This window comes from Sturnira hondurensis, unplaced genomic scaffold (assembly GCF_014824575.4).
Source record: "Sturnira hondurensis isolate 20B ecotype Veracruz unplaced genomic scaffold, ASM1482457v3 Scaffold0020119, whole genome shotgun sequence".
In the NCBI taxonomy this organism is placed as follows: domain Eukaryota; kingdom Metazoa; phylum Chordata; class Mammalia; order Chiroptera; family Phyllostomidae; genus Sturnira; species Sturnira hondurensis.
Window position 1 is genome coordinate 2,318,137 of NW_028092750.1, and position 23,209 is coordinate 2,341,345.

At 55.2% G+C, this 23,209-nt stretch overlaps 1 protein-coding gene across 2 annotated transcripts; it reads left to right on the forward strand.

The window, feature by feature from the left end:
- The first annotated feature begins 9,568 nt into the window (after positions 1 to 9,568).
- On the forward strand, positions 9,569 to 13,987 carry DOK2 (docking protein 2). 2 transcript variants are annotated; one of them, XM_037028834.1, is made up of 5 exons: positions 9,569 to 9,753; positions 10,803 to 11,084; positions 11,315 to 11,402; positions 12,193 to 12,377; positions 12,882 to 13,987. In XM_037028834.1, exons 1-5 carry the CDS (start codon positions 9,694 to 9,696, stop codon positions 13,485 to 13,487), a joined length of 1,221 nt encoding a protein of 406 aa, XP_036884729.1. In that variant the 5' UTR covers positions 9,569 to 9,693; the 3' UTR covers positions 13,488 to 13,987. The 2 variants fall into 2 exon arrangements, with proteins under 2 accessions (XP_036884729.1, XP_036884730.1); XM_037028835.1 differs by lacking the exons at positions 9,569 to 9,753; positions 10,803 to 11,084; positions 11,315 to 11,402 and adding an exon at positions 11,966 to 12,067.
- The last annotated feature ends 9,222 nt before the right edge of the window (positions 13,988 to 23,209 follow it).

Consider the following 23,209-nt stretch of genomic DNA (forward strand, 5'->3'; position numbering starts at 1 on the left):
TGTTTGTACAGTAATGACATAGTTATAATACTATACATTCTTCCTTTTTCTCAAGACCCTGATCACCAGCTAGCACTATTAAAACACCTGAACCTTCCTAATCTTTTTTAGTACTACTGTATTCTAAGAGTTGCCTTCATCTTTTTCCAGTAAGTAGCCAGCAAGCAAAGACACTGAATCCCAATTATCTTCATCTAACTTTAGATATAAATTAAAAAAGGAGCATTTGCTTTATGAAGATAAATACAAATGAATGTTTTGCTTTTTTACAGTCAATACTCTGTAACCTCTACAACCTTGGTGGGTGTCAGCTGTGATCTAAGACCAATAATAAAAAAACCCACGACAATAAGGAGGTGCTTCCAGCCACTCCTCCGGGAAGCTTGCCCATGACATCCGCAAAGCTAAAAGACACATCAGATATTATTTTTTTATTACTAATGTTTTATGACACTTAACTCTTCCATAAAACACTTATCAAAAGAGATGCTCAAGACTTCAGCCTGAGAATCAAGACACTTACTTAGTGTTAATTAAAAAAAGCCAAAAACTGCTCACCCTGGTGGTTCAAAGAAGTATTAGATAATAATGACTCAACTATTTAGTACTACACTTGAAACTTTCAAATAATCACCATCTTGAATTTATAGGGCCCCCTATAAATTCTGTTCATTGCTGTTTGAACAGTGTTTTGAGAAAGGAATTCCCTCTTGGTGCACTTCATGTTTGTCTCTAATCCTTTTATATATTCATTCATGCCATATGGGGAAACTTGTCATCTTTTTATTAATGTTTTTCTACTACAATGTTAAAGTCTGTGAGTGCCCAATACTAAAAGTAATTTAGTGGTCTAACAGAGAAAAGCAATATATGCCTATTTTCTTTAAAGAGAAAAAAATTCTCTCACAAACTTATCCTACTGATATAAGGACCACTCGGGGAACAACATACTATACTTCTTAAAAGTAGAATAAAACACTGGCACAGTCCTCTTTTTAATTTTTCAAAGTTATTAACTTCTTACTCTGGTGGATTTGGGGTGGGTGGAAGAAAAACATTACTTTACTAAAAATAAGGTAGACTGTCCTGAGAAAGAAATGCTACAATGATTGCTTGGATGCACCTTGGCTTTCCTCTGCTGAGGAATGACCTTTTGTCAAAGTGTGGGAGAGATCACATTAAGAGATGCTTCTTTACATAAGATAAAACAGATGCATCTTCACAGAAGTTCATGAACTTCCTCTGAATTCCCCTTTGAACAGACAGCCTCGACAAAAAGGCAATCTGCTCAAAGCCTGCCCTGAAATCTCAGGGACACTCTTCTCCCCCAGAAGATAAGAGCACCCGTAACAAAGTTAAAGGGCTTTGGTTCACTTAGCCTTACCTTAAATAAATCTCCTATCGGTTCAGTGCTTTGGTTTTGTTTTAGAACGATAGATTTCTTGCCTACCCTACTCTATTAGAAGAATATATATATATATTTTAAAAGATTTTATTTATTTATCCTTAGAGGGGAAGGGAAGGAGAGAGGGAGAGAAAGATCAATGTATGGTTGCCTCTGGTGTGTCCCCTGCCGGGAACTGGCCCGCAACCCAGGTATGTGCCCTGACTGGGAATAGAACCGCCATCGTGTGGTTCGCAGGCCCAAGCTCAATCCACTGAGCTACACCAGCCAGGGCAGAATATTTTTTAAATCACATAAAATCTTTCACACTTCTTAGACATGGCTGCTATAAAACTCAAGGTGCTACACATTTATCATCATCATCATCATCACTTTCGTGATGATGTTTTACTACTAATTCTTTTTTAAAAATTTTTATTTATTTATTTTAGAGAGCTGGGGAAGGGAGGGAGAAAAAAAGGGAGAGAAACATCAATGTGTGGTTGCCTCTAGCACAACCCACGCTGGGGACCTGGTCTGCAACCCAGGCACGTGCCCTGACTGGGAATCAAACCAGCGATGCTTTGGTTCGCAGCCCTGCGCTCAATCCACTGGGCTACACCAGCCAGGGCTTACTACTACTTCTTAATTAGGCCACGATATTTGCTTTAAACACCAATCTTGTGGTCTTCCACCTGCACAGTTTTGAGGTAATTCTGTCCTAATACCTTGTCCCTCACACTCTGAAGATTTACTGATCCCTGGCCTGAATATTTAGTCCCTCTCTTCTAAATCAAAGGACCTGGTAGAAGTCACATCATTCCAGCCTCTTGTAAACATCACGTAAGGAATAAGGTCATTCACTTTACTTGAGAAATACTATATAATATGCACAAAAAGTGGTATTTGTTATGCTCTCTACTTTGCAGAACACAAACCTGTGCGCAGTTGCCTAGAAAATCCGAAGGTTTATAACGACAGATTTGTGTCAGTAACTGCCATAAAAACATCAGATCTAAGGCACAGATTGGAAAAACTTTATGGAGTTTGCATGAAATAACCCCGCACTCCTCCAGGTTCGGTTCGGGCGGTCCCTTCCTAGGTGGGGCCTGTGCCCTGCCCGTGAGAAGTGGCCTGGGCCCAAAGCACGCCTTTGGAAGCTCGGGAGCCTGATCCAGACCCTCCAGAGCGACGTCTGCACCCAACAGAGCACCTCCCGCGTCAGACACACCCCCTCCACCCCACGTTTCATGGGAGGTGTGGGCATTCAACTCCTTCACCGTGGAGAGGGGCGCCGGAGGGCGGGCGGGCCCAGGCCCAGGAACCCATTTTGGAGGATTGGGGAGCTCGGCCTTGCAGGCTGTGAGATTAGGAGTCTGAGAGGGAGGGGCACATCCACGGGAGGGGAGGCCGGAAGGGGGTCTCTCGTATTCGGGGGCGTGAGAAGGCAGGCGGCGGGAAAGACTCTGGAGAACGAGGTTTCACAGCGCGAGGTTCTCTTTTTGTTATTCGTTTAGGGCTGGCGGGTGGAATGGCTAAGTCCCCTCAGGGCAGAAGCGGCAAAGGGGTCTCCCTCCGTTCCGCGCCGTTGGGGCACTGAGGACTCGCGGAAGGCCTCCCTCCGGCGGGAAGACAGAGATTGCGGAGCGCGGTCGGCTGTGCGCGCCAGGGCGCTGATTCCCGCACCCCCAGCCCCGAGCCAAAGGCGTGGGACGGGGTGCGAGGGGATGGAGGAGGCCCCCCGGCCCGGGAGGCGGGAAAGGCCCCGGAGCCCCGGGACGGGCGGCGGCTGGGTCCCTGAGCAGCGGCGGCGCGGGCCCAGCAAGCCCCGAACCGGCCGAGCCCCGGGGCCCGTGTGCGCCCCACTCCCTACTCTGTGCGGCCGCCCCCTCCCCCGCCGCTCCTCTCACCTGCACATGATCCGCCATTTTGCTCCATTCATGCTCCTCTCGGGCCCCCTCCCCCCTAGCGCGCACCTCGGCCGGGTCGCAGCCGCTGCCGCCGCCGTCGCCGCTGCGCCTGCGCGCTTGGGGGGCCCGACGCTACGCTGGCGGCGTAACGCGGCTCAGCTGCGCAGGCCCGGCCGTCCGGCCGGTGGTTGGAGAATGCGCAGCGCGGTCGGGACGCCGTAAAGGCGCGGGCAACGTCAGCGGCCGGAGCCGTCGGGGGCGGGGGCTAGGGGGGCGGTGGCGGCGCGGTCCGGGGAGCGCGGAGGGAGGGGGCCGGGAACAAAGCTTTGTTTACATGGCTTTAAAGGGGCCGCGCGCTTGGGCTGGCTGGCGTTGGGGCGGGAGCTGACGCTCCTTGAGCTGGTCTCCGCGGCGAGGGCTCCTGGAAAGGCCGGGACCTGTCCCCACCCAGAGCCCCGCACCTGGCGGACTCCTCTCTTCTCGAGCGTCCTCCTCAGATTTTGCCCCTGGATGCCCCCGGTCCCCGCCGTTGGCCACGGCTGTGACACCGCATCCCTGAGGCGTCTGGCGCTGCGCCCACCGCCCATAACCCCACTTAGGATGCCTGCGTTCTTCTTGACTTTCCAAGCTTTCGCTCCAGTGGACAAGGGCTATTGCTTTCTGATCCTGGATTTTACCTGCAACCAAAATAGTACTCTCGTTTTCATTTTTATCCTTTTCTCCAAAATCATCCATGGAAATAGCCGCCAAATAATGGTGATGAGAGAAATATGCAGAAGGCGTAGCTCCAATCTTCCCAAATACCGTAGATCGTTATCTTAGAAGGCTGCCTCCTGAGAAGGGTCAGGTATTGAGAAGTGGGGTTGGAGGGGGATCAATGGGTTTTTAGGACCCTGGGCTCTGAGTGGGAAAGCCATCCTTCTGTGTCAGACCAGGTCAGTCCTTGCCTGCTGAAGCCAATTCCAGTCTTTCCCTCTAGGAATTACCGGTTAGATAATGACGGTTCCTGTTTTCCATCGGATTCCATCCTGGCTTCCCAATCAAGGCCCTCAGATTAGACTTTAGCTGCATTCTGAGAGTGTTGGTTGTTTGGAGTTTGTATTGGCTAGGGTCTAGCTACCACGTGCGATAAAAACGAAGATGATAGTGAATAACTCTGTCGTGGATAGAGTAGACTGGAGCTAAGAGTTCATTCCAATCTTCGTCCTCCTAGTGTGCTTCCTGGTTTGCAGGGGTAGGGCACCTAAAAACTACACTACCCAGACTTCCCTGCAGCTAGGGTTCTGCAAAATAGGTTCCGCCTATTAGATTCACTCAGATAAGATTGTGCAGACAGAGCTTTTGACTGTTGCCCCTGAGATGTAGTGGGGTTTTTGTTGTTGTTATTTGTTTTTCAACAACCTTACAATGTTGGAAGTTCCGTCAGTGTAGAGAGCAGGTGCTGCCTGACCATCATAGCTATAGTGGTATACTCTTGGAGTCACAATTTTTTTAAATTAAAAATTTCATTCATTCACTTATTTTTAGAGAGAGGGAAGGGGAGGGAGAGACGCACTGATTGTTTGACTCTTGTGCACACCCCAGCCAGGGACTAGGTCCCAGGCATGTGCCCTAACAGAATCAAACAGCAGCCTTTTGATCTTGTGGGATGACACCCAATCCCGCTGAGCCACACTGATAGGGGACTTAAGAGTTGGAAAATTTTAGTTTAGGGTAAATACTTATAAGCCTAGCAAGTAATGTATATATTAAAGCTTTTGTTTCAGAAACTACAGATAAGGCCCACCCTGGCTCCTGGGAAAACAGCTGACCTCCTGGGGCTCTGCTAAAGATTACCACCTGGGAACAATTGGCGGCATCCAGGCTATTGTGTTTCAGGGAGGGGCAAACAACAGCCTGCCCCTGGGAACAGCTAATCACCCAGGACAGGAAAGTTGCAGTTTCTTCTACCTGACCCTCTGTGAATTTCAAAACCCCTCTTCACACCTTGTTTATTCCCTGCTATAAAGAGAAGAGAAGATGGTCTGTTGGGTGGGTATGAACCCACCATTTTCTCGTATCCCCAGAGATCTGAATAAAGCGCCCATAAAGATTCAATTGCTGTCATTGCTTATTGGGTTTGGTAGTGACGGGCAGCCCGAACACTGGTGTCTTTTCCGGTTTCAACACCAGTCAGGGCAAGTCATAATTTCACTGTCAGTCTTCTAATACACTCTCTGCCTGATTGGGTAGAAGTTAACGGCTCCTGTGGACCAGGTGGAAATCCCATCTCCCACCATACCCTTCCCTACACTGGTTTCTCCTGTCCTCCCTATCTTAGTAAATGCTACCACCATTCATCCAGTTGCTCAGACTGAAAACCCAGGAACCGTCTTGATTGCTAGTGTCTCAGCAGACCCCATGCCCAATCCACTTGGAAGTCCTGTTGAATCTTTATGTAATACATACTCAAATCTGGCTGCTTCTCTCGTGACCACCACTAACAGCCGTCCAGGCCACCATCATATATCTCCTGGGCTCTAGTAATAGATTCCTAACTAGTTTCTCTGCTTCCTAGCTTGCCTTCGGATAATCCATTTCCCATATGGCTGCAGAACATTCTTTGAAAATCATAAATCAGATAATTCATACCCCTGCTTAAAAATCATTAAGTGGCCTCCCAGTGCATTTAGAAAACATTCCAAATCTTGGCTGTAGCCCAAGATGACATGTGAGCTGACCTCATCTCTGCTGTGCCGTCTCTTGTTCACAGTGCTGTGGTCCTTCTGACCTTCAGTTTCCTCACATCCAGGTGCTCCTGCTTGAGGGCCTTTACGTTTGAAGTAATCTCTGTCTGAAACATTTATTTCCTCAGATATTTAAGGGGCTGCTTCCCTCATGCTATTGGCTCTTTTTGGGGGGTAAGAGAAAATAACCAACTTTAATGCGTACATATGTATGGGAACCCCACAAACATGAGAGAATCAGAGACCCCACATGCACGAGAGGTTCAGAGTCGGAAAGGAAATATGGGCGTGTAGCATTCTGAGCTGAGGATGAGAAGGTGCCCTGGGGCCTTCAGAGGGCCACTGCAGGATGAGAAGAAGAGCAGACGTTTAGTGAATAGAAAACTTTCCTGCCCTGCAGACAGGTCGGAAGAGGTTGTCTCTGATCTCCTATTGTGGGCAAGGCCCCTGATTTAAGCTCTTCTAGGTAGTTAAGGGAGGCGGGGCAGAAGTTTCTTTTGAACCTGTGGCTAACGTTGCCTTTAACTCAGAACAATCTGCAAACCACAGAGGCACATCTCGGGGTGATTTGTTCTGAACCCCCACAGTTCCCTCCTCTGAAATTTCCTCGAAAGCTTCACATTCCAGAATTCGACTTGGTAGATCCTTCTGTACCTCATTAAACTGTCCTCAGTCTTGAGAACAGTTCAGTTCAGTTAAATAGTTGGGTCTCCCTCTAGGAAGTGGTGATGCAGGTGGGCTCCCAAAGACAAACCTATGGTGCGAGCGATTGGGGAGGCGTCTCTATGGAAACAAAAACAAAGGTGAATGATTGGAGCAGACAGTAATCTTAGTTTCTGAGTTCTGGAGGCAGCCAGTCAAGATGTCTAGACGTCTAGCTCGAATTGCCTTCATTTCCAGTTCAGTTTGATCTCAGAGAGGCTCTTCTCGTTGGTTGGTGGAAGCGGCCCCCCGACCCCGTTGCTGTCACACTGACAGCACACTTGGACGTTTGCACTTTTCATTGTCAGGGTTTCCCACCAAAAAAGTAACCGTGGCACAACGAAGATTCGATCTGTCCTCTTTACGCTCTGTCCCTAGTGCCTCTGTACAGAGTAGGTGCTTAATAATAAATGTTGAACTAATTAACTTCTTTATAGCGCAGTCTCATTCTAATGGTGTGTGGGGCTCATAGGAGAACATAAAGCATTTGACATGTTAGGTCAATAGTAAGTAACATAATTATGTTATGTTATAAGCCTTTCAGAGTTTCCAGAATTGGGTTCGTGTTCTCTCTCTCCTGGGTTCTCTTTTTTACTGAGTACTGAGAAAAGTGATATAGCTAATGGAGAAATGATGAGGACTAGGAATGGAACTCAAGAGACTGGTACTGTCGTCCCTCCCCCACAGTCAGGAACCACTGGGGTGGGAGGTGAGGGGTGTTCCTTCCTAGCCAATAAAGCAAAAAGAAATGCCAAGGGGCACCCTACACCTTACTTGTGCCTCCTTATAAATGGTTCCCATACAATGGTTTCTCTGTTCATCACTGGTGCCTGGGTGACCTAAGGGCCTCTAATTTTCTGCCGTCAGCTGTGTCTTGGAGTTAAGTCTTCTGAGCCACTGATCACAGGGGTCCACCTGTAGCTATAAAGAAGGGGTTAGTGCTTCCACTGCAGGGTCAGTCTTGCCAAGGAAAGTGGGAGGGGCCTAAAGGGTGTCCCTCTTAGGACACTCCTGCTGCGTTATCTTTTGCAGACGACAGCCACAGGCAGAGAACTTCTTCAACTACTACAGGCAAGGGGGACCACGAGGGTGTGTGGTATACCTCAGGCTCAGGCCTCCGGGTTTAAATAGCTGTCCAGTCATCTGGTAAGCTCGGGCGCCCCCCTGTGGTTCCGACTGGAACTGGGTTTGCCTTATGGAAAGGCAATGAGATCAGAGTAGAGGAAGAGCATCTATTGTCTTGCTATCCAGAGTGGGGTTGGGCCCACTCACCAACAGCACCAGCATTTCAGGTCTCACTCCACAGCTCCTGCGTCAGAGTCTGCCCTTTAACAAGATCTGCACATTTCAGGCTGAAAGGCACTGCTCTGTCGGTGGCCCTGGAAGCCCTTCTCGCTCTATAGAGGTGCTGATGTTGGCTCTCAGGTGGTGTCTCTCCTTAGGGGCTGGAGAGATGGAATCAGCCTGGTCCCATTTCCAGACTCCTGACCACTTCCCTAAGCGTGTGTCCCACCGGCATCCTTGGTCCACCCTGGGTCTCTGGATCATCCTGTTGGAGCCCAGGCAGCAGGCCGAGTGCCAGGAGCTTCACGTGACTCAGCCGTCTCCTCCAAAGGCTCACAACATTCATCTTTTAAAGCTGTTTGATAAAACACACCGTGTGTGCAGCAGGAGGCCTGAGCTGTGCACTCTCTGCTCTCCTTCCCAAGGCACTTGAACTCCAGGTGGTAGAGGAAGTGGCCCAGTTACATAAGCCCCAATTATGGGGTTACCCCAAGAATGCTGGTTTAGTTCTCCCGGTCCCTCCAACACTCTGCACCGTGCCTCCGTCAGATTGCTTCATGGAACCATCTGGCTGTAAGTTAAATGTTCTCTGGGAAGCTCAGGTTCCCCCAAACAATGTACCTTCTTGCATGAAGCCCAGATGCCACTTTGGAGCCAGCAGTAAAAGGACTGTTGAATTGCAAACCAGAAACCCTGGAACTTCCTTCCCCTGCAGCCCTGCGACCTCAGGAGGAGAGTTACCAACAGGTGTGTCAAACTAGCCCTTCCTTTTTCCAGGGCTGGGTAGTGTGGCTGGTAGCCGTGTGTGCCTGGGAGCTTTGCTAACTAGGAAGCACTTTTGTTTCGGTAGCTGTGCATTGATTTTTAAAAAGATATAAGCGATTGCTATTGTAACTTAAAAAGATAATGTCTGGATGAAACTCAAGTGTCTTTATAACGCTCACCAGGCCTGGAAGGATGGCAAAATCCCCCAGGTTGGATGTGGTCTGGGAGGGGAGCATGTGAGGACGGTCATTGGTCTGACACCTCAGGGAGGCCGGGGGAGCATGCGTTGTTGTTGGGGGCAGGGAGCACTCCTGTGTCCTGCGAGCTGAGGGGCCTGTAACTCGGTTCTTATCGTGTCCTGAGGCTTGGGATCCAGTTTGGTGGCCTTGAGCACATCCCCCAGGCCTTCCTGAACCCGTCTCCCCACTTTTAAGTTAGGAAGTTGGGCTGGTCAGTTTCTAAGCTGTCTTCCAGCTCTGTCATACTAAGCACCCAGCTGGAGTGTAGGGGCCTTTTGTTGTGGGCTTGACTCTCAGGCTTCGTTTCTGGGTCTCCTCCTTCCGTGGGTCAGCCACTCTCCTTGGTGACTCCTCACGCAGGCTTTTGTACCTGAGCTGTTGCTCGCCAAAGAGCTGGAGGTGGGCCGTTTGGAACGTAACTCTTACTGACTGAAAATGCAGGAAGTTCAGTGTGAAACTCAACTCATCAAAAAGAAAAAAAACACACACACACACAGGACAAGAAACCACAGGGCCTATCAGCCTGTCGTCATCAAGCAGACTAGAATAGTGCAGAGAACTCTAGGCAGAGAGGAAATGAACTTGAGAGCAGGGGGAACACGCCGTGGGGCCAAGAGGAGAGAAAGAGGGTGGCAGTGGAAGGAGCGGCCGGCCACCGAGCGGGGCACCGCGATGGTGGGAGGATGGCAGATGCGGTGAAGCAGGGTTTCCTGTACCTTCAGCAGCAGCAGACTTTCGGAAAGGTAGGAAGGGCGAGGCTGGCCTGCAAGTAATTGCCAGGGAGGGGAGGAGTGGGCCGAATGCCCCCCAACCCTTGTGGGATGGTGGAGACGGTGCCATCCACCAAGTAGACCCAGAGCTGAACTTGGGAGGGCTCCTTCCTTCGCGGCTGCTTGCTCCCCGCCCCCCCAGCAGGCCCCACACTGTGCTCTCTGCTGATGCTGCTCCCCACCCTCCCGGGAGAGGACGGTAGAGGGAGGCTCTAACTCCCTCTCTTACCTTTCTTGCTCTGTGGTGACTTCTTCTTACGGGGACACCTTGGAAGGGAATGAGAGAAGCAGCAGAGAGGGTGACTCAGGGCTGCAGTGGGGGTCCGTCCTTCTTGCCCGCCCCATGGGGGGGGGGCGGATAGGTTTGGCTGGTGTAAGCTTGAGCGGAGAGCCCCAGTGTGCCTGACCTCCTTCTCCTTCCCGGGCCTCCTGGAAGCAGGAAGTCCTCTTTTCCTCAACTGACCCACACTGGACACCCCCCTCTCTTTGTCTCTCTCCTCCCATCTCTCTCTCCCCCTTCCCCCTTCCCCTCTTCTCTCCCTTTCCCCCTTTCTGCCACCCTGTCAAGAGATGAGGTGGGAGGTTCAGGAGGGTCAATCGAAGGTCCTGGAGGGAGGGCCTTCTACACACGAGTGATGATCTCCATGTGGGCCCTGGCGCTGCCCTCCCCTCCCTTCCCCTGGGTCTCAGGGACTCACAGGCTTTCTGCCTCTAGGCGTGGACCCCCTGGGCTGGGCCTGCCTGGCCTCGAAGTCAGCCTTCACTGTGCTGTCTCTGCCTCCAGCACGCTCTCTGCGGTCCTCTCAGGCCTCGCGCTGGTTTGCCTGTGGTGATCCCCAGCTCCAGTGCTTTCTGATTCCTCAGGCCCTGTTTAAGTTCTTCCTGGGCTCTTTACTACTCTCCCCATCCCCAAGTGGCTGCCCCAGTCCCTTCCCATGGTTCCACCACTTCCCTTTGGTCACCGTCTCTCCATCTCTGGTTGGCTCCCTCTCCACACCCCCTTGCCATGCGTCTGGGTTCAGAAATGGCGCAGGTTTGGGGCTACGCTGTATGGACAGTCGGGCTGTGCCTTGGCCCGGCTGGAGCTCCAGGAGGGCCCGGAGAAGTCGCGCCGGGGAGAGGCTGCCCGAAGGGTGATCCGCCTCAGTGACTGTCTGCGGGTGACTGAGGCCAGTGGGGAGGCCAGCAGCCCCAAGGACACCAGTGCCTTCTTCCTGGAGACCAAGGAGCGCCTATACCTGCTGGCGGCCCCCACAGCCGAGCGAAGTGACTGGGTGCAGGCCATCTGCCTCCTAGCCTTCCCTGTGAGTTGTGTGGGGGTGCAGAACGGGCAAGGGGGTGGGGGCGGCTACTACTTGTGGTGGGCAGGTGTTGTAAGAGCCAAGGCTAGGGTGCTGGGGGTGGTTCCTTGGTGGGGTGACCCCCATCCAGAATGCAGATGGGGCAGCAGGCTGAGTGTGCCCCGAAAGAAAGCCTGGGCCTGACGGGGCCCTTGCGCTTGGCGACAGTGCTGAGAGCCTGGCCTTCTCCCCAGGGCCAGAGGAAGAAGCTGTCAGGGCCGGAGGGGCCGGGCAGCCGGCCCCACATGGAGGAGAATGAATTGTACAGCACCAGGACCACAGGTGAGGGGCCGCCTGCCGTCCCCAGGGCGCGGTGGGGCCAGGGGGCGGAGGTGTGGGCCAGCCTTCTGGCTGCCTGCCTTTGTGTCTTGAGTCTTCCTGCCTGTGGTTGTCCCCTGCCCAGCTAGCCCCTTATCAGCCTCTCTGCATCACTTCCGGGCGTGGCCCAAGGTGGAGTGCCCTGCCCGCCCTGACTGTCAGCCCTTCACCCCAATTTGCCCCCACTTGCCAGCCGTGCTGGTGGGGCAGGGCGGGGCTGAGGGGCTCAACAATGGGGCTGCTCTGAAGCCTCTGTTGGTAGGACCTGAGCAACATCTAAAAAGAAAAAAGAAAGGCTTGCTTTCTGTGGATTGAAGGTGTCCTGTGACAGAGAGCTTTTTGCTGACAAGGCAGTCCCCCCACTGTGGTCTTTCTGGTCTTTGGGTGGGTGTGTGTGGGAGGAGAAGGCGGGGACCACGTCCAGGCTCCTCCCACAGTGGGTGAGGAGGCTGACAGCTGCGAGGGCAGGGTGGGGTGCACCTGTGGCTGGGATGGGGGGCCTGGGGAGGTGGCTGGTTTGATGGGACGGAAAAGCCAGGGCTGTGGCTCTGGCAACAGAGTAGGAAGGATGTGGGCACAAGGTCGGGGTGCATGTGGCCAGGTCAGGATGCCTACCAGGGGAAGGAGAGGTGCATGGCGTTTGGGGGAGTTTGACTGATGCGAATGACTGTTTCTAGTGGCCTCTGGCCCGCACTCATTGAGAGCAGGGCAGAGGTGAGGCCAGTGAACAGCCTTCTCTCTCCTCTCTCCCCAGTGGTCCCCTGCAAGGAGTTTGCTGTGACTGTGAGACCCACAGAAGCCAGTGAGAGGTGCCAGCTCCGGGGGTCCTATACCCTCCTGACTGGAAAGAATGCCCTGGAGCTGTGGGCTGGCCCAGAGCCCCGCACCCAGCTGTACGACTGGCCCTACAGGTTCCTGCGGCGCTTTGGGCGTGACAAGGTGAGCTGGGGGGGGCGGGGCTCAGCAGGTGGGTGGAGAGGGAGGATGAGTGAGGGGGGAAGAGACGGTGGGGGGAGGTGCAAGGGGCCCTTTGAAGGTGAGACAGAGGGAGGAGGGCGGGAAGAGGAGTCAAAGGCCCGACAGAGGGCATAGGGAGGGAACGAGAGGAGGGGCAGTGAAAGCAAAGAAGCTGCTGGGAGAGAAGGTAGAGGAGGGCGGCCAAGGAGAGACCAGGAGAGGCGAAGTCGGAGGTCAGTGGTTGCAGGTATTCCTGGGGATGAAGTGCGTGCCCGGCTCCACAGGTGGGTAGATGGGAGGGGTGATGAAGGGAGTGGAGAAGGAGGTGAGAGTGGGCTTTGATGGTAAGGAAAAGCATTGAGGGAGGTAGGCAGAGAAGAAACAGCTCGGGCAGAGGGCCACGGGTGTGAGTTTTGGAGCTGGGTCCAGGAGAATCCACCCTGTGCTGTGGCCTAGCCAGTTGTCTGCCTTTCCCCTTCGTCCCAGGTAACCTTTTCCTTCGAGGCTGGCCGGCGGTGTGTCTCGGGAGAGGGCAACTTTGAGTTCAAAACCCAGCAAGGCAATGAGATCTTCTTGGCCTTGGAAGAGGCCATCTCCGCCCAGAAGAATGCAGCCCCTGCTGGGCCCCAAACCCAGCCAGGCCCAGGGCCAGTGGCGCAGCCCCGGCCGGAAAGCCCCTACTCCCGGCCCCACGACTCACTGCCGCCACCTTCGCCTACGGCCCCGGTGCCCAGCTCCCGGCCTCGGGGGCCAGAGGGGGAATACGCAGTGCCCTTCGATGCGGTGGCCCGTAACCTGGGGAAGAGCTTGAGGGGCATCCTCATGGTCTCTCCCCAGCCCCCCGCTGACCCTCTGTATGACAGCATTGAGGAGCGCCCACCTTTGAGACCCGACCACATATACGACGAGCCTGAGGGAGTGGCAGTCCTGTCCCTGTATGACAGCCCACAAGAGCCCCAGGGTGAGGCCTGGAGGAGGCAGGCCACAGCAGATGGAGACCCTAGTGGCCTCCAGCACATTTACCCAATGGGGAAGGACTGGCCACAGGAAACTGAGTATGACAATGTTGTACTTAAGAAAGGCCCAAAGTGATGGTGGGCCGAGGAGTTGGGGGCCCCATGGAATGGCAGTGCTGGGAGGCGCCTGTGCACAACAGGAGGGGTGGGAGGCTGGTGAGGAGGAGCATGATGGGGAAGGCAGGCCTCCCTTCTGGTTTTTGCTGATGACTCCTGCCCACTGCGCCCCAGGCACTGCCACTTGCTCCTCCCACAATCCTAGGCTCCAGCTGCCCTTGTCTGGTCCCAGGAATTGTCCCCGGGGGTCTGTTGGGTGAGTCACTGCCCCAAAGCAGGAAGTGCGCTCTGAAGAGACCCACCCACCTCCTACTCCTTTCCCACTTCCTCTTGTTTCTTTCCCGGGTCCAAGGGAGCCCCAGGCCTCTAGGGCACAGGACAGAAGGATGTCAGCCAACTGCCTGGCTTGTGCAGGCCTTCTGCCTGCTGATGTCCCCTTTGGAGGACAGCCCCGGTGGGTGGCTGCAGCACCCGGTGGGTTTTGGACTCCCCTGTGGCATTAAAGTTTCCTGAAAAGCACCCGTGTGGCACCAGTGCTGTGGGGGTGGAGGTGGGCCAGCTGCAGCCTTGTGAGGAATGGACGCTTCAGTCAGCCACCACCAGTACCTCCTCTCCCAGATGCACCGTCCTCTGGGGGCCTAGGCTGGGTCCCAAACACCTGAGCCAGGGGTCTGCAGAAGTCAGGGCCCTGCAGGAAAAGGTTCAGCGTCTCTAACCCTTTGCTGGTATAGGGCCAACACCAGAAACATGGTGGGGAAGGGGGTGGGGTATGAAGAGCTGGCCTGGAGGACAGGAAAGAGCTGGCAGTTCGAGCCTCTTCTGTGCCAGAAAGGTGATGGACCCCTTTCAGCTCCTTGCTTTCCTTGAGACTTGCCCTCTTTGTAAAATGTGGGGTCCCACCACATGGGCTCCAAGAACCCTTTCCACCCCATAATTCCCCATCGGCCTTTGCGTCTGGTTTCCCTGCAGGTCAGGCCTGTGCACTGTCTTCTTCAAAACCTGCTTTCCTGGAAGGTAGGTCCACACATTGCTGCTGCCAGCCAGTCAGCCAGGGCCACAGAGCACCGTCCGTAGGCTCTGGACTGTCCTGGCCTTGAGCCACCTACAGCCCAGAGAGGGCTGAGACGGGCACAGATGTCTACCCTGAGAGGGGACTTAGTGCCACAGGATGACTCAGGGCCTTGGGTCAGAAGAGATACCTCAGGGTTCACTGGAGAACCCAAACAGGCTCCCTGTGGAAAGTGGCATTTGGGGGGGCTGTCGCTGTCGGGGGTGGGAGGGGACTTGATGGCGATTAAGGAGATGTGAAGAGAGCATCCTGGACAGACAGACCAGCCGGAACGAAGGGGCGGGCAGTCTCAGGAAAGAGCTCTGCGTTCCGAGTGGAAGGCACACGGCAGCCTGTCCGGAGGATGGGCTCTAGCCACATGGTGGAGGATGTGTGCCTAATAGGGTGCAGGACAAGGCTTCTGAGCAGAGTCCTGCAGGAGCTGCACCCCAGGGCAGTAGAGCCCTGGAAAGGGACTGGGTTCTTGGTGGGCGGGGCCTGATGTGCCAGGGGCATTCAGAAAGGACTGGGGGCGGGAAGGACGCTGTGCAGGCGGGGCCTGCAGACCCTGGAGTCACACTGGATGTTGAACACAAAGAAATAGGGTTTTCAGAGGGATTCGGGTTTGAGGAAGGAGAGCTTAGTTTCTGACATGTTCAGGTTAAGATGGCTTTACTCTATCCAGCCAGAGGTGTGCCAAAAGCAGCTGGCGAGGGGCTCTCCCCTGGGAGGGAGGTGAGACAGAGACCTCAGGATCTCCCGGTAGCCTCCCAGGTGTGCCGTAAGGTGTATCATCTCTCGGTGCCTCTGCCCTTGTTGAAGGAATCTCAGGCATCTTCAAGCAGGCTGAAGACAGGCTGGAAGCCTTCCAGAAGCCCTGAATCTTTTTGTCTGTGCCAATGGGCTGTCCCTGCTGCCACCACCAGCACTAGCCCCGGAAGACCCTGTCTCTAAAGGTTTCAGGTGCTTCCCAGTCGGGGCTTGGCATGGTGGGACTCGACTGGGGCCCTCAGGCAAGGATGCCCCCTTTCCTGTTTCTATACGAAGCAGTTGAGGTGGGTGCTCCAACTCAGCCCAGAAGGGGGCAGTGTTAGCCTGTGGAAAAGGCTGCCAGGGGGGGTTGTCTGCGCCAGGCCTGGGGGCTTGGCCCTGAAGGAGAGAAATTAAATATTTATGAACCCAAAGAATGGAGGGTATAGCTTGAGGAATCTGCATTTCAGAACTTGTTCCTTCAGATACGCAGAATCCTCTGTCCTCCTCCTCTTCCTCAAGATCCCGGGACTTCTGAATTCTTTGTTCTGGTGCTACAGGCCTTGCTGGAAAGGGGAAGTGGTAGATTGGGGCTGTAGGGAGAGGCGGGCGAGGGCTGCCAGAGGGGAAGTGGAACATTTGGGGAACTTGGAAAGGGTAATGAAAGCCCTCGAGACCGTTGTTGAGGACGCTGACCACACCGCCAGGGCCGTCGCGGAAGACGACTAGGCGGGTGGGCCGACCGCACCCCCGCTGCTGAAACATGCATTGTCTCTTAGTTCATCCCCCTGCGAGCCCCACCACCCGCCTGGAGCCCCCTCACAGAAGGGCTGGTGGGGACCTTGGCTGGGTGGATTCATGAAGGCACGAGTCACGGGGATCTGCCTCCTCAGGCAGAAGCCCCGAGGCAAAGCCCTCCTTACAGGGTCTCTGCCCCCTCGGGTGGAGGGGCCAATTCGCAGGTCAGGAGACAGACTAGTTTCAAAAGGGGCAGGGCAAAGTAAGCCTGAGGACTGAGGAAGGGTCCTCAGCTCCGGGGTCTGTGTGCTACCTGCAGCTGTCGATACCAGGGACACTGTTTCCGTGTGCCAGCTATGATGCAGAGGCAACTTCAGGGCAGGTGAGGACCGCCCTGTGACTGGTGCCCATCACAGATCTGTGCACAGGGGTTCACGTAACCGCGCATGCGCACATAGGAGCGCATGGCATCGCTCTCCCTGCTCCATTTCTTCCTCCTCTCTTTTGCCTCCTCCTGTATTTTCTTTTTCCAGAGCATATGAATGGTGTGTGAGTGTGTGTGTTGGCCTGCAGTCCACCTGGAAGCCTGCTCCCAGGCCAGGGACCCCGGCGAGCTCCAGCCTTGGAGCTTCAGAGTGAACCGAGGCCCAGACTGCCTGCGCCTCTCTGCTCCCTCGGCTCCTCCCTGATGGCAGCGCGCAAGCTGTTGCTGCCACCACCTTTCAGCTGTGATGCTAAGCAGCCTCCAGCCTCCTGCCTCATGGGCGCTGATTCAATTAGCCAAGGTGCCCACCTCCTGCCAGGGCCATTTATAAAATCAGCTGGGGCAGCTGGAGACTTCAGGGAGGGCAGGGCTGGGCAGCAGTGGGGAGGTCGGTGAGCTAAGTGGGGAGGCAGAGAGAGGAATGGGGGTGGCTGGTAGGGGCATCTGGTCTGATTAGCTATCAGGCTGGCTTTCCTGGGCAGGGGGTGGGGCATCACTGCTGCGCTCTGATCCTCAGCTCCCGGTCTGATGCCTGCTGGCCAGTGCACAAAAAGATCTATCCAACTCCAGGCTCTCTTCCTAGCTCCCCCCCCCCCCACCCCCGTAGGTTCTGAGGGATTTGTGGGGAAGCTGGAGTCGCAGGGCTGGGTTGAGTAATTCTGGGACCTGCACCCCAGGGCCAGGGCAGCCTGTGCTTTGAGGAGTCTGATGAGAGAGGGTGGGCTGGGAGGTGCACTGAAGGTATGCCTGGGCGGGTGGCAGCGTTTGGGAAGATGATGTTCTTGAGTTCGTACAGCATTCTCTTGTACTGGCTGCTCTGGGGGCAGTTTGGTGTGGTTGGTTAGGCACACAGACTGGAGCCTGGCTCTCTGTGTTCAACGTCTGGCTCTGCCGCTTGCTGGCTGTGTGTCTCCGTGCACCTGTTTGCACCTCTGATAGTAGTAATTTGTCGCCAGAGGCTCGCTGTGAGTAAAGTGAGTGAGTGAAGGCACGCTCTCTAGAACAGTGCGCGGCACACCCAGAGCTGCAGCGAGCTCCACGGTCCAGGGCCGTGTGGAGACCCTGGTGGAATGCCACTCCACCTTCCAGGGGCCCCACCAGGCCAGCAGCACGAGGCAAGATGTGCCTTTTTACAGGCAAGGAAATGGAGACATAGACAAGTAGAGTCCCTTATCTTTGGGGGTAAACTCAGGCTTTGTGGAAGTGGGAGGACCTGCTTGGGGGGGAGAGGTAGGATTTTGACGGGGAAGAAAGAAAAGTGGGACGTATTCCAGGAGAGGTGAAGCGGCCACATCAAAGGCCTCTCTGCTTCGGGGCATGGGTGGCTCCTGGCTGAGCGCCCTCTGCACAGCTGCGCAGAGCAGGCTTGCCCACCCCGTGGTGCCCAGAAACGGGAGAGCTTGGAAGGAGAGCTGCTTTCTAGACTAGAAGGCCTTTGGCTGGAGGCAGGGCTGGAGAACCAGAGCCACAGAGCGCATTTCTTCCTTTCATCTGAGCTGCTTGCTGCATCCACTCCGGGCCCTGCGGCTGGCACAGGGGGCACGGGGCGGACTCCCTGCTGGGCAGGAGCTCCTGGTGGTCCCGTTGGCATTGGCCCACCAACTGGTGTGACCAGTGAGTGTGTGGCCTCCGGCGCCCCTGTCTTCCTGTGCCCATCTCCAAGCCCCGAAGGGGAGGCTGGGTGGAGGGGCACACAGGGGCAGAGAGTACTCTGAAGGAGGTCTGCCTTCTCTCCCACTAGGATGCGCACGTCCCACGGGCGGGCTTTATTCTTCACCTAATGTGTCATTGTACCTGCAGCGACTAACGCAACACCCAGCAGAGGGTCCACAGATTTGGATAACGCTCCCTTGATGGAAAGAATAAAGGAGGCCCACTTTACTTGGACTGGGGGAACTCAGGTGCTCCCTCAAATGCAGTGGGTTGTGGACTCCTGAGAGGATTCTTCATCCAGGGAGGATCCCGCTGACTCCAGGAACCTCTTCCTCAGGTTTGGGGCCTGCCCTTCCTCTCCCAGCTGGGTTCTTTTAAATGCCATTGCCCCAGGCAGGGCCTCATCTGAGCGACTAATAATCCTGGGAGGCAGCTAGTGGGAGAGGCACGTGCCTGGCCTTGCCGGAGGCAGGCAAGGGAAGGAAGGGCCCACGCTGGGAATGGCCAGAAGCTGGGTCTTGGAGTAAGGAGGCCTGCTGGTGTAGTGCCTCTCTGCCTCCTAAAACCTGGCAGCCAGGCCCGCGGGTGCAGGAGGCACACACGGGGCGGTGGGTGCAGGGCACACTTCTTAGCAGACCAAATCTGGGATGGAACCGAAAACTGGTAGGTTTCCCCTGTCACCGCCCGCTCGGCTCCAGTGTCACCTCCAAACCCGCTCTGGGGAAACCCCTCTGCCCTGGTGTCTCAGGGGCCTCAGCAACCTTTTGGCCCGAGTCCTTGTCTTCCACTTAAGGAAACTGAGGCCAAGTTCATTTTTAATCCCTCTCAGATGTATTTATATCTTACCAGAATTTGCTTACTGTTGTGCTTAATGCAAAGGAACAAGTCACTGATGTTGAGACTGGCGATGTCCACCGGGAGATCATTTTTGACCTATGTGTGTGGGGGCACGGGGAGGGCTCTACCACCTCTAAGCAAGGCTTTCTTCCTTTCCCCAAAGTCATGTGGGGGCTGACAAATATTGACACTTTTCCTTGTGCCCCTGAGCTCTAGGCTGGGCTAGTAACCAAGTTAACAGGAGAAAACAGTTTGATACTTGCACATGGGGAGTTCACGTAGGCGTGATGAATCCATGGACATTCCAAAGACAGCGAGGCAATATTGGGTATACTTGGGACAGAGGAGAAAAGGAAGGGAATGGGGTCCTGGATTTCCGAAGTGAGAATGGGCGGTTTGAGGAGGGCGTTGAGGAAGAGGGGAGCGCACAGAGGGCGAGAGGGCCCTTGCTAGGGACTCGGAGACAGCGGGCTGGGGCGGGCCTGAAACCTGCTCCCTTACCACACTTCACTGGGCTAGAGCAGCACCTCTAGGCCTTCCTGAGGCAGGTTTCCCTGTTGGACTCTCTTGGGCAGGAAAGGGAGGGAGGGTCAGAGGTTCTTTCTGAGTCTTTTGTTTCTTACTAAACCACTTAAAATCAATATTTGAAAAAGCAGCTTCAGGTGGCAGAATTTTGGTTGCTTCAATCACCACACATGTCTCAGGGCAAACGCCCGGGAAGTGAGCCAGAGGCCCGGGTTAATCCAGGGCAGCTGGCACGGAGCTGCCCATTTTCTGCGGGTCACCTCACTGGTCCATTCGGGAAGGATGGCCAGGCAGGCCTATTCCCTTTCCATTGTCCTCCAAGAACTAGCCCCACCCAGCCCCTTGTGCATCTTATCCTTCGCCCCAGGGCGGCTGTCCTCTGCAGGCAGCTCCCAAATAGGGCGCACGCAGCAGCCAGACCTGGCTCTGGGGTCCTGATCCCGGCCTCCACCCACAGACAAGCGCGACTCAGCCAGTCCAGGAGTGAGTTCAAGGTGAGGGTGGGCTAGGCACTGATGGAGAGGAGACCGACTGTGGACAGGCGAGCAGGGTGGGTCTTGCTGACCAGAAAGATTTGGACTCACTAGGAACAAACAGATGGTGGCTGGGTGAGGAGCCAGAGGTCCCAATGGGGCGGGGGTTGGTATCCAGGGAGCTGGGGGCAGTGTGGGAGCAGCTGGGATGGGACCTCCTGCCTGGTCACAGAGGAAGGAGAAGCCTCAGGGAGCTGTGGCTTGATCGAAGCAGATCCCAGGGTCGCCAGGTGGCCTGGGTGGTGGCTTTGTGCAATCTCAGGGTTATGCTTGAGAACCAGTGAGAAAAATTCTCCAGGAGAGCTAGCTGAGAGGGAGTGGGAACCTGGCTGGCTCTGGGGGTGGGATGCCGTCCTGGGGGAAGGATTGTGGCCCGGAACGTGGCCAGCCTGAGTGGGCTCAGTGGGGACCAGCTGGGTGTGGGGCACGTGGGTTCTCCGTGCACAAAGGCCTGGGAGGCTGGAGACGAGCCGCTCATGGGAGGTGGGAATGGGTGCCCAGAGCCAGGCATCCAGGGTCTGGGGCCTGCAGGGCCAGCTGGGCCTGTGGACCAGCCAGACCCAGCCTGAATCCAAGGCAGAGCCTGGGCCATAGCTCTGCGGGCATTTGGACTTGCAGGCTTTGCCAGATCCTGACAGCCGACCTGTGCTCTCTGGTTCCTGCCTCTTGCGTGGCCGGCTCAGCTCAGATCCCTGCTTCCTGTGGACAAAACAGAGCTGCACTCCTCCAACACAGCCCCCCAAAAAGGCCTTTTGACTCCTTTGATGGCTAAGGCAGCGAGGCCGGCAGTGGGGCAGAGGGCTGTGTGCTTGAGGCATCTTGGCTTGTTCAGCAGCTCCATGCCCTTAACCTCCTGTGTCCACGGCGAGGGAAAGCATGGGATGCCGGCCGGAGCACTGGACTAGGAGCTATGAGCCCTGCTTGGCTGTGGGACCGTGGGCAGGTCTGCACCTCTGCACCTCTCAGGGCCTTGCTTTGCCATCTGCAGAATGACAGAGCTGGATTCTAGATTAGAAGACCTTTGAAGTCCCCATGAACTCACTCTGCAGCCCCTTGTTCTGGGGAAATTGCCAGGACAGCAAGGCAGAAGAAATGGCTTTGATAAGAGGCAGTTTGGAAAACACGGGGCCAAAAGTCTTATTTTAAACACGTGGTGGGCGGGCCACTGGGATTCAGGCTTTGTCCCTGAGGGACAGAGGTGCGTCCTGGGAGAGAACTCCCCCTAGAGGAAGGAGGTGACACTGCAGGGTCTCTGTATCCAGCTGTACAGATTGAGCAATGAACACCGCTAGGGGCGCCATTCATACTGGAAGCTCTGGTGAGCCCCAGGAGCGTGACCAAGGAATGAAGCACAGGTTGTCAGAGGGATGGGGTGCTTTGGGGACTGAGTGGTGTCTACAGGCCTGGGCAGTGGCACCAGGGGCACCATTCCTGGAGACTGTGGTGGAGTTGTGTCTGGGACCTGTCTCCAGGACTCATGCCTCTCGATGAGAGCACCAGCTGTACGCTTGGGCATTCCCATGCTGGACGCTGAGACACGAATGGAAAGGTAGCGTCTTCATGCTTTGTTACAGGTTGCCAGGCACTGCCGGTGGTTCCCAGGGTCCCTTAAGGGTTTGTGGTGCCCATTGGACATGGAAGTGCAGAAGCAGAAGATGTGAGTGTGTTGGTCTCAGTGGCGCTGGCATTGGGCAGGAAGACAGAGAGCTAGCACCTGGGACAGCCATAAACGCCTGGCAAGCACTTTTCATGGACTGGGGTCTGTCACCCGCAGACACCTGCACAGGGTGTCAAATCTGTCTCGTCTTCCTTGGAAGCTGCTCTTAGAGCGGCCTCCCTGTCCGGCAGCCTCTTCTCCCTGCTGAGGTCTCAGCTGGGCACACCCTCCTGCAGCTGTGAGGAATGCGTCTCTGGGTCCAGATCCCCCCTCATCTGCCCCCCTCCCTGCTCCATGGACCCTCCTTCCTTGCTTCTCCCCAGCCACAGGCCTGATCCTCTTGGTTCCTTTCACATAGGGAGTCAGGAGAGGAGACAGCAGCTTCGGTTATGGAAGTCACTGTCAGCCGCAGAGCCTGCTTTGTCACCATGTGTCATGTCTCAAGCACTTGGACGTGGATGCTGTTTGGGGGTGTGGTGACAATGGCCCCTCTCCTGGGCACAGGTTTCCTGGAATCCAGAGCATCCCACATTCTTCCTTGTCTTTTTCAGAACAGTGGGTGTTATTTGTATTTCACTGATGATGAAACTGAAGTTCAGAGAGACTGGATGGCTTGCCCAAGGTCACCACGCTCCTGAGTGGCAGTGTGGGACTCAGCCACGCCCTTGCCAGCATGCCTGAACACCTGCATGGGGAGGTGGCACCAAGCAGCTGGCTGCCAGTGCTGCTCATCACAGTCCCTGCAGGACAGGGACTTGAGGGTGTCTAAGAGGAGGTGTGGCAGGGAGGAAGGAGGAGGAGCTCCAGGACTCGCCCTGCAGTGCTGCTACCCTGGGCAAGTCGCTTCGCTTCCCTGGGCCTCGGGTTTCTCATCTGTAAGACTGGATTGGTAACATCCACCAACCTCATGGGGTTGTTGTGTGGCTTAAATAAGATCGTAGGCAAGTGAGTGGAAGTTGTGTACCTCTGTTCAGTCTAAGTCTCGGCCATTCTCTGGAGTCCCTTAGGGCAAATGGATGCTGAAATTCTGATCAGCTCACATCTCAAGGGTCTTCTGAACCCCACCCCACCCTGGGCATTGAGCTTGCAGCAGTGGGAAAGGGATGCCCCATGGAGGCGGTGGGGAGTAGGGAGCTCAAAGACCTACTTACTCCCAGCTTGGCCAGCTGCCTCTGAAGCTCCCCAGAGGCAGCACAAAGGGCCAGACCAGCATCAAGGTCCCAGGGCAGAGGGGGCCTTTGGTACCTGCAGGCAGCTGACAGGGCACCGGAGGGTTGGACCTGGCTCCTTTAAGAGGCTGTTCCTTCCTGCTGATCTGGTCATGTGGTCAGATGATGGCTGGCCCAAGGAGAATGGGATTGGAACTGGGATGGAGAACTGACCGGTTGGCAAAACCTTGAGCAGATCAATGGAGACCATCTGGATGGAGGGCTGCACGCGGGGGACAGTGGTGAGCGCCTGGGCTCCCAGAGCCTGTGGCTCGCTGCCCTGCCGCTGGAGAGGAGCGCCGGTCAGG

Bases quoted from the DNA above. Each gene is read 5' to 3' on its own strand.
- DOK2 (XM_037028834.1), top strand. From the start codon at position 9,694: ATGGCAGATGCGGTGAAGCAGGGTTTCCTGTACCTTCAGCAGCAGCAG. The intron at 11,085-11,314 runs GTGAGTTGTGTG...CCTTCTCCCCAG, and splicing joins TCTGCCTCCTAGCCTTCCCT to GGCCAGAGGAAGAAGCTGTC. The intron at 12,378-12,881 runs GTGAGCTGGGGG...CCTTCGTCCCAG, and splicing joins GGCGCTTTGGGCGTGACAAG to GTAACCTTTTCCTTCGAGGC.